Below are 10,738 nucleotides of genomic sequence, written 5' to 3'. Positions count from 1 at the left end.
GAGAAGGGGTTGCCACGCTGCCATCCCCTTTGGGGGGTGGGGGGGGCGGTTGATTTCTTACTGTCCCTCTCTGAGTGCCATGCCCTTTGGCAAAAAGAAAAATTAAAAAGTGGGGGTTAGAATTTTAGGCTGGAATGTACAGTTGTTTCAATAAGAGGATTTATAAGGTATACTTTAATATAGTGAAGGATTTTGTTCAAAAGAACAGAATAAAAATAAAATTTGAGGCAACAAACCACTATTCAGAATGCATGTTTTTGGTTGTGGAGTCTGGACTAAAACTAACCATTAAGTATCAGGAAAGTTAAATGACCTAAGTGTTGCCTTTTGTCGTTCTAATATTGTGCAGGGTGCTGGGCATCTTAGAGCCTACTGCTGTTGCAACAACAGGATAAAGGAAGAGATTCTCTCCTGTGTTCCTGACCCAACAATAGGGTTGGGTCAGTGTTGATGCAATCTAGAATATGTAACACTTGCTATACCATTTAGTGAGGTTTCAAATAGAACATTTACATTCTTCAAAAAAATGAGTCAAAGAGGCTGAAGTATAAGCTCCAGGCAACAATTAAGCATAAATTGGTTTTTCTAGAAAAACTTCTGGAAAGTATTTAATGAAAATGGGTCTCTTAAGCTAGAAAACTTGGTGTATTTTACAAATAACCCATAAAGTAAAAGGATACAAACAGGCAGAAAATATTTCACCCAGAAAAAGAACATACTGGTCACTGAAATATAAATTCAAGGAGCTTTTAAGTAGTATACTTGGGGGCTGACAGCATAGTGTTGGACTACCAGAGTTTGAATCCCAGACCAAGCAGCTTGACACCTGTACCAGCTGTACGTGTGTGTCCAAAATTTTGAGAGAATGGAGAAGGGATAGTGGTGCAGCTAATCCCCCTGGGCAATGGTTTCACTGTCTCCATGAATGCATGTGCGCTACAGCAAAAATCTCAAAAAAAAATTGTATAACTCAACATGGGATGTAAGACTGAGCATGTTGGTAAAAAAAAATAAAATTATATATACATACGTGTGTGTGTGTGTGTGTGTATATATATATATATATATACACACACACACACACACACGAATTATGCTGCCCTTGTTTTGGATACCTGTAGACTGCATTTCACAGTTTGAAATAACTGAGATGGACACATATGTCATAAAAACATAATTTTAATTCCACGTACTCCTTGTAAGACTAATCAGATTTCTAGTTAAGTGTTATTCCTCCAGGGTTTGACAAGCAGACTGGAAGGGCACTCAAGTGATAAAACTAGTCCAGGCTGTCTGGTTGGAGGGAATTGAAACCATTAGAGAAAAAATTAACAGAAAACGGTGGCTCCCAATTCCATACTTTTATCTTTTTAAAAATTTTTGACATGGGACAGGTGTGCTCACCGGAGAGGAGCAAAGAGAGAATGCATCCCCTAGTAGTGACAGCCATGCTGCAGTCCCTTCTCCAGGGATTTTGGACACACAAGCACGCATACAGGTCAGTCATGATTTTCAAGCCACCAGGTCCAGGACTTGGACTGTGGTCAGGCTATGTGGGATAGTGCCTTAACCATGTCACCTGCTGGCCCCTCCCATCTTTTTTGGATTATCAAAGGAATAAAAACACAAATGCACTATAGGAAATCATCTTATAAAGCTATGTTATAGGGCCACCCTATAGCTTAGTGGTTAAGGAAGCCGTATCCCACATGGCTAACTACAGTTTAGAATCCCCCCAAAGTACCCCAGAATCCCAACAAGATGGCAAAGGAATTGTGACATGACCAGTAAGAGTGAGGGGTACTTCCTCCTTCCTGTTTCTCTGTAAGAGCACTGTGACCTCTGACAAAATATTCTTTAACATGTTAGTTCAACTAAATAATTAGCTGAACCATAGGAAACTGTTGACCATTTTGATCCACAGAAGTGGTAAGTTCCTGCTGTTCAACCTAATGAACTCAGCCAGCAGTAGTTTCCAGTAACACTTGTCAAAAGTTTAACTATAGCAGACTGCAGTATTTCTTTATTATAACAGTTCCTGAAGTAAAACCAAAAATTTGTCATAGGTTAATCATGGGTTATGAGCAACTATAATCCATTCAAGCACATATCCTAATAAAGAACCAAAACTTAAGAGATCAGCAAATTCACTCTCTATCAGAATACCCTGATAAAAAGGTTTATGGATTCTTAACTATCAATATAACAAAAATATGGACATGCTGAGTTTCCCCCCTTGGGAATTTTGTCAACCCCCTAAGATCCAATTCAAATCTCAAAGTTCCTTGAAGCCTAAAAAAATAAGGTTTGTAAAAGCATTTTTCTCTTTACTGTCATCCCAAGTAATCACATATCATTGGACTGACAAAAGACTGTGGCATTATAGCCAATCTGTTTTAGTGTTAGCTTATTGTAGGTACACCCTGTGAAAATACTAGTTTGAACCTCAAAAAAGTAAATGTTTGCAAGACACAAATGATATTTTCCAATTCAGGTATAACATTTAGTTAACATGGCTACAAAACGCTAAACATAGCAGTTAAAGGGTACAAAATACCCGTGACTGAGCACAATGTACGCAGCCACGAAAGAATGGCTATTATGAATCCAGAGACAAGTTAAAACACTAGCTTTAGATTCCATTACAGCTTAGTGTGTCCCCGTTCTTAAGTCCCTGTGAAACTTATTGCCTATACTTTGTTTAAAAATTACATTCATTTGAAAGCCACATCTCTCATCTTTGTCCTAAACATCATCTCCAGTAAATGTCAGGTTGATGAGCTACTTAATTGTACATTAAAATAGGATTATTTTAAATTAATAATTCTGTGTATATTTACTTTTACCAGCAATGTCTAACTTATTACCAGACACTTTTGCAGAACAGTTTCAGGGCTTGAGTAGTCCAACATAGGTGATGCCTAAAAACAAAGTACAAGAATCCCAAGTCTTCAGGAAAAGCAGGTTGTTTCCCCCCCCACATAACCTCAGCTTCTTCATGATTCAGTTTCCAAATGATTTCACGTGTGAGTGCCAAAGCTACTGCTGACCAAGTTTTTTCAGAATGCATTTGTTGCTTAAGTGTGTATTTTACCTCTGAAGAAAGGGCTTTCTACTGAATACTGGGGAATGTGCACATGTACTGTTTCAAATAACAAAGTCCTGCTTATCACAGTTTTATGAGGGAACCTCGGGTTTGTGGAAAAATCGAACTTACAAGTTTATTTTGATGCGAAAGAATTGTGAAATTCATCCATAGCCTTTTCCTAATGTGCATTTTCCATGAACTTTTTCAAGACCTCCCCCCTTTGTAAAGGACAAGACATAAGGTTTAGTGTAATGAAATCTTAATAGCTATTTCTTAAGCATGATTATTACTGCTAAAGAATTTCTATCAACTACACTCATTTTAAAAACAAGTTTTGTTATTCCCTTTCCCGCTGAAACAATCTTAATGAAAAAGAATTTCAGTAAACTATTACAAATTGAATAAAAAGTCACTTTTTCTATATACATTTGCCAATTTGGGGACTGATTAAAATTCTTCTGATACTTTGTGGTTAATTTATAACCCAATTATGCAAGAACTAGGAATTAAAAGGGTATAAATTTAACTCATTTCTAGCTTTGATGGATTAAAATAAAAAGACATCTGTGGGTAGGTTTTTAAACATGAGGATATAAATTTACTCGATAGTCACTTTTATACAAAAGTTTAGGAATTACACTATTCACACCTTCCTTAAAATCCTCAAGTTACCAGGGACCATTAAGAAAACTTTTAAGAGAAAGCATTTATACTAGTACATTTTAACCTCAATAAAAATAAATTTGAGGGATAGGGTTACATACATTGACCTGGTAAATTTTACTTTTTACTATACCTTGAATTATCCTTCAGTTAATATAAAATCACTTAACATTTTTATGTACATAACAAATTAACAAAAATTATGCACATAAAATCTTTCTCAGATGTTAAATGACATAAGAAATAAAGGGTCATCATTTTTGCTCAATGATTCATTTACTGTAGAGCAAAACCTCCCGTAAGTCCATAGTTATTTGATTTTATCTCAATTAGCTATATAAATTATTACTCTAAAACAAACACCATGTAAAAGTCTCTTTGTAAAAATTAATACTTCTGGCTAAAATATATACAGAAGAAGTTCAATCACTGGTTTTCAGTTATTGGTAAGCAAACTTTCAACATTATTTCCTTGAGAATCAAAAATGAAATTACTGGCTTATTCTGTATTTAAAAGTTGTTCATACTTTTAAAGAATTTTTAATAAAGGCAAAAATAAAATTCTAGCTTCTATCCCATTTTCCAAAAGATGCCTCTGATTAGAGTTTTATGTTAGAAAGATATCCTCCTAATAATGTGTTAACAATTCCCTGAGTCATGTATTCTAACAGCCTAAAATTTTTGTTATGAGGATTCATTACAAAAATGTTTAATGGCCTACTGACATGTTAATGCTATTTATGAGCAAGTATAGATGCTTAAATAAAAAGCAATCCAAGTATACTAGGCCTGTTAAGTAGCTCCAATTACTTTGCAACAATTGATGTAAAAAGTAGAAAGTTAAAAATCAGCAAATGGAAGATCAAAGTTTATTTACTACCTGCATACAAAAACATATTGCACATCAAACAACCAAAATCCCAAAAGAAAAAAAAAAAAAAAGGAAAGAAGAAAAAAAAAGATACTCTACTAAAGAGTAACATGTAGTTTATACAGAATAAACCTTCTGGAAATTGATCTTATCAGTAGTTTAGGTTATGTCTGAATGGACATGACTAATTCAGCTTAGTGTTTTTTAACTAAAGCTATGTTTGATTTTTAAATACTGTACACTTTAATAAATAAACCAAACAAAGCCTCAATGTAGAACAGTCACTGCCAACACCACCCAGTGTCCCTGCAGATGAGAGTTTAACAAATGTATTCCAGTGGTCTGCAGATTTTTCTTCTCCATACAGCATTTTAAAAACATTAAAACAGACCAGCTTCCAGACTAAACTAATGAAGAAATTACAATTCAGTGCAAAATATTTTAGACTGCATTTCATTCTAGTTTTCCTCAGGTGAAGAAGTGGTTGCATATTATTAAAAATGTAACAAAAGCAGCTAATGCTTTCATAAAGAATATTTACCATAGGGATCCCACCCTCCCCACCACCCCCCTTCTCTGCCATATTTTGAAAACAAAATAACATTTCCTATAGCCAGCAACTTTTTTTTAATGTTACATATACTATTCTCAAGGCACATCTGATGATATATTTTATAACACAGTAGGTGTCAAAGTATGTTTAACATATGATTTCTTCAGGATCCCTCCCCTTTCTGAATTCCGAATGGAGGAACTGAAAGTGCGATGTAAAGACTGGCGATCCATATTCTATCTTTGGCAAGCTTGTACAAGCACTATTGTAAATGTAATGTAAAAGAACTGTAAACTAGGAACTTCTTCAGTTTATGAAACACCATTCAGGACTGCTGCTTCTTGAGTGTTTTCTTCTTTTAAGGTATTAATCTTTTCTTCTCCTGGAGTACGCTGTAGCTTAGAAATTTCATCGCCAGAAGCACTAGTTGGGCCATTTATTGCCTTTTCTGAAGGACCATGCTCTTCAATCACATCTTTTGCCTGCCAAAGGGAGACAACTTTTTCAACTACTTTATAAATGAAATCTATATCTGAGGAGGAAAATAGCTACGTAAACATTAGCTAATAAAAAGTTTCAGTTTCATACGCCACACTGGATCAAAGAATCAAAACATTCTTAAATTCAAAACAAATAGCAATGTACTCCACCCTCTGGGCCTTCCAACTTGGTATCTCTCATACCTAACAGTGCACAAATGATGCAGAACACTTGTACTATTTAATGAAATTTGTACTTCATTTTAAAACACTGGCAAGCTTACCATGTAAATTATATGAACAGTTAATATTATAAGTAAAGCAAATAGTCACCTAATTACTCACCTTTTTAAACTCGCATTTCAAATTCCTTAAAGCATTTAAAAGAACTGAAATTTTAAAGGTCTATATCCATCACCAAGATGGTTTAATAGCCTATTGCTCTCCCAAATTAAGTGTCTACACATAATATCTTTGGGCAGACTGAACTTTACAAATGCCATTTCAAGTTCTAACTGAATAAAAAGCATTTCAGGATCAAGCATGCACATCTTCACATAACTTGGGCCAAGAACAAAATCAGGACTCTTCTTTAAAATATTATTTGTCTATTTGGGGAAACAGAAAGTAGATGTAGAAAAATAAAGCTAAACCATAAAAAAAAAAAAAAAAAAAAAAACCCAAAGACAACAAAAAAATCAAAATAAAAAACAAAAAACAAACCACCTACAGGTTAAATTCTCCTTACCATTTCTTTCTTGTTTTTAGCCAAAGTTTCCCTTGGGAGGTTTCTTTGTCTGCTCTGAGACTCAGCTCTAGAAATATAATCTGCAACTGTGACTGTTAAAGATGAGAAAAAAATTACAGGTGTTGAAAAAGTATTTCTAAACTTTATTTATGGATAAGAGTAATTTTACTAAAATAAACTAACGGTGGGTCACCCAATTTCAAAATTTTCTTAAGCTGGGTACCACCTCTAACCAAAAGCGAAGTTTGAAAAAACTTAACTGTGATTTTAGTGCTGACAGTAGAAAATTTCAAGCTGGAGATTGAGGCTAGATTAAAATCCTCTTTCCCAAGAATCCAGCATTTGCTTGTGGTTGATCTACTTTAAAGCTGTGGGACAAATATGGTATAGAAACCCACAACCAAAAATAAATGCAGATGTAGTCTTCTAAGCCTAGACAGTATGGGGAAATTTGGTGCAAATCATGGTGTGATATAAATCTGAAAATTTCAATGAAAATATAAAAGATTACTGAAATGTTTCATTTTCCTTAAAAAACACACACTCATTTAAGATACCCAAATGTGGTATTTTATGGTTCCTTTCTAATATCTGACACAAGATTCTGAGTGATATAACATATGGAAATTGTAAAGATGACAGACAACTACCCTGAAAGTGTGGAATGAATGATTAAGGTGGGAACAGGGCCAGAGTGAACAGTGACCACAACTTTACCCAGCACTTTGTGAGTCTTGCTCAGGACTGAAATGTGTGTCTGCAAAAAAGTGGATTTAGGGAAAAGGCTAACCCAACCTAATACCATATTCCCTACTCAAGTTGGCCATTTGTTTACAAGTTCAACAGGTACTGTGAATCAGCCTCACTCTGTCAAGATTCCACTGATTTGAATAAACTAAAAATAACCAACCTTTTTTATTTTCAAATTATTTCCTAACAGGTACTGGTTAAGAAAATTCCTGGTATTGTGAAAATATCATGTATACTTAAAATTTTAGGAGCAAGTTCACTGTGTAAGCAATAAAAACTCAAGTAAATTTAAAATTGTTTAATGTAAAAAATATTGAGAATTGGTCTATCGGGTTCAAATGATATGAAAATAACCAAATTACTTTGATCTAATAAAAAGCTGGAGATCCAGCTGGCAGCATGGTGTTTAAAGCAGCTGGACTCCACATGGCCAATAGTGCCTTAAATTTGCAGCTTGAAAAAAAACATGCTGAGCATTTGAATGTGGCCAAAATCCAGAGAAAAGAATGGAGAAGGAACCAGTCCTCCTGGAGGGTGGTTTCTTGCCCCTCTCCCTGTCTGTCTGTCTCTCTCTCTCTCCCCCTCTCCCTCCCTCCCTCTATGAGCACATGCACCCTGTAGCAAATTTAAAAAAAAAGGGGGGGGGGAACCTGGGTAATATTTACAATTCCTTTTTCTTAATTAAGAATTAACATGCCCTTTTATAAGATCCAAGGACTTTCTAGGAATTATTATCTCAGATGAATCTTTTAAAATAACAGGGAAACTTATTTCAGACCATAAACCAGGGAAGATGCAAGTCTAAAACTGCTATTTCCTTCCAAATTATAAAAAATTCAGTATGCACACTATGAAGCTATGTAAATTATTCATCATTTCATTACAAGGTCCAGCCCCATAGTCTAGTGGTTAAGGGGGTCAGATTCCCTATGGCCAACCACAGTTCAAATCCCAGCCCTGGGAACTTGGGGAAAAGAAAAATAAAGTAAGGCACCAAGCAGATATGTGCTCAAAATTCCTAGGAGGCTAGAGAAGGGATTATGTTATGATCATACCCCACTGGGGGTGCTTACTGCCTCTCTCGGTCTCTGGCCAGTACATGTGCCCTCTGGCAATTAAAAAATTTTAAAAGAAAAGCAGTAACTCCAAAAACAGAGTAAAATAGTAATAGATACAGTATGGAACATAAATTGTTGTCAAACTGCTGAAAACTTCAAATTACTTGTTTCAATTAATACCATACAAAAATCTCTGCCTCTCTTTAACAAACCCTTTTATTTGTTTATGGCTGTTAAAAATAACTAAGCATTCATCTAGTTAATAAATTATAATTTATTCTATGTTAATCTCATACCAGTAGCCTGAAGCCATATGGGCTTTATTGGTATGCAATAGCCTGAATTTGCTTGTTTATAAAGTAGGGCCAGAAAATGTATTCACTGATGTGCCACTTTGAAAAAACAAAGTATGATCTCTTCATCTAAAATATATTTCAAGCCATAAAGGAGGGAAGGGAAAAAAAAATAAAACAATAAACATTTTCTAGACACTTTCTATCTTTTGACAACATTAAATTTCTTCTCAATTTTCCAACTATCTTTAAAACATGGATTTTCAAGAATGAGAATACTTAACCAGTGCTTCCCCAGATGTCTCTACAACTTAAAATATCAAAGATGCTAGAATAAAAAAATTTACATTCTTTAATTTGGGCAAAACACACATAAGAATGTTTTAGAAAGAATGGAAAAAATTGTTTAGTTTGAAAGGCGTTTATTTCTGGTGCACATAATCTCTTCACTGTGAATATACATGTGATTATCTGTACACAGGAAATGGAATTATGTTCAAAATGATATATAGGAAACAAGTTTCTTAGAACTAAAAATTATGACTACACAAAATAAAGTCATATTCTAAAACTAAGTAGTAGTATTAATTTTGATAGTTAGTAGGTGTAAGGGAAAAGGCATCACATTAAAAAAAAAAAAAACCCATGCTATTGTTAGAAAAAAGACACTTTCAAGTATTGTTCTCTTTTATATTTTCCAACTGTGGGCATTACAATTCCCACAAAAATGAGGTGCTGAATCCAAATATAGTAAGCAGGCACCATGCAAAAGCTACCCAGTTTTGCCTGTCAACGTCAATCACAATCTACAACACAGTTCCAACTCTGGCAGGCCCCGTCTCAAGTGTGAAGTCTGCCGAGTGAACAAAATAGTGGTCTTGTCAACAGTTATTTTTTTTAACAACTGGAGACACAGTATTAGTTCAATTAGACAGGTTACTAAACATTTATGATGTAAAGGAAGAATGCATTTTCTAAAGTAGTCTTATTAGTTGAGTAAACCATTTATGCAATGCAAAGTTTGAATGAATATACACACATGTGCACATGAAAGTATACTATATTTAGGAAGCAGACACATGACTTTTTCCATGCTTATAACCTGATGATGTCAAAAGGTCCACTCAAGTTACCTGGCTGTCTATCTTCTGCCTGACCCCTGAAACGACGCCTGCGGCTACGATTGCGTCGCTGGGGTTTTTTTTCACTATCATCTGCAATTGCAAAGTTTATCATGAACTATTCTGACAAAAAAAAAACAAACAACAAAAAAAAAAACAAAAATGCTTCTTTCCTTCCAAGATTTAATGATGAGGCAAGAAACTTAATTGAACACCAAAATATAAAAATGACATGTTACTGACAAGTATACTTTTGTAGCTTTAGGGACTTTAAATAATTCAAAACGGAATTATCATCTGGAAATCAGTAACATCAACTCTCAGACTTTAAATCACCACCATTTAGTGAAAAAGTTTTCCTCTCCAATACAGCTTAGTATGGTTAACAACATTTTAGCCCTCTGGAAACTAACACCCTACTCTTGATATACATACCTTCAATTGGTGTCATTTATAATAATTTTAAAGACATAAGCTGAAAGCCCAATTTTGGTTTGGGGACAACAGAGCAGGAAGTACCTTGCAGTTTGAATATCTACATTGATTAAATGGCTTAAGAGGGCATTTTATTTAATTCTTAAGTTTCAAATAATTTGACCATAACAGGTGAGAACTAGACATTTACGAAAGACAAAAAGTTAATGTAAACCTTGATTAAGTAAACACTAAGAAAAAGCCAACTTATAAACTGCATACTTTTTGAAAAAGGTTTCATACATTCACATTATAAAATTACTTTCTCTTTTCCTGAGTGTTTACATACCTAGCCCATTTTCATTAACTGAAGCTGTATCAGATTCAGTCATTCCGTCCATCAGAACAGCATCTTCATCAGTCCTTCGTCTACGAGACCGCCTACGACGGTTAGTACTGTGATGAGATTCGCTGGCATCAGTGTCTGCAGTCTGATCTGATTCTGTATTATCAAGTAAGCTGTATGGATTGCTGTCTGGATCTTTGAGCACAGAACTGATGGAGGATTTGGCACCACGTGGTCCACCATGACTTCGACCCCCTGAAACACTTCTGCCTCTTCCTCCTGGTCATCTCCTGCTGTCATGCTGAGGTCAACTCTCTCGATCGTCTTCTCCTGCCAATGACCAATCACTCAGCT

The 10,738-nt window shown here is 34.9% G+C and overlaps 1 protein-coding gene across 3 annotated transcripts in view; it reads right to left on the bottom strand.

Annotated features, from left to right (window-relative positions):
• Positions 1-4,732: 4,732 nt before the first annotated feature.
• FXR1 (FMR1 autosomal homolog 1) overlaps positions 4,733-10,738 on the bottom strand; it is a 52,027-nt gene continuing 46,021 nt past the window's right edge. For 2 of the 3 annotated variants that reach the window (XM_006147373.3, XM_006147374.3), the window contains 4 exons: positions 10,388-10,593; positions 9,637-9,717; positions 6,403-6,494; positions 4,733-5,657 (listed from right to left, as the gene is read on the bottom strand). In XM_006147373.3, coding sequence (XP_006147435.1) covers positions 5,487-5,657; positions 6,403-6,494; positions 9,637-9,717; positions 10,388-10,593 — 550 coding nt within the window. In that variant the 3' untranslated portion in view covers positions 4,733-5,486. The remainder of the gene's footprint in view (positions 5,658-6,402; positions 6,495-9,636; positions 9,718-10,387; positions 10,594-10,738) is intronic. The other variant, XM_006147375.3, reaches the window with a different exon arrangement.

The sequence above is a fragment of the Tupaia chinensis genome, unplaced genomic scaffold (assembly GCF_000334495.1).
Source record: "Tupaia chinensis unplaced genomic scaffold, TupChi_1.0 Scaffold000212_1, whole genome shotgun sequence".
In the NCBI taxonomy this organism is placed as follows: domain Eukaryota; kingdom Metazoa; phylum Chordata; class Mammalia; order Scandentia; family Tupaiidae; genus Tupaia; species Tupaia belangeri.
The sequence above is the reverse complement of the archived record's forward strand: the minus strand, read 5'-3'. Positions and strand labels throughout refer to the sequence as shown.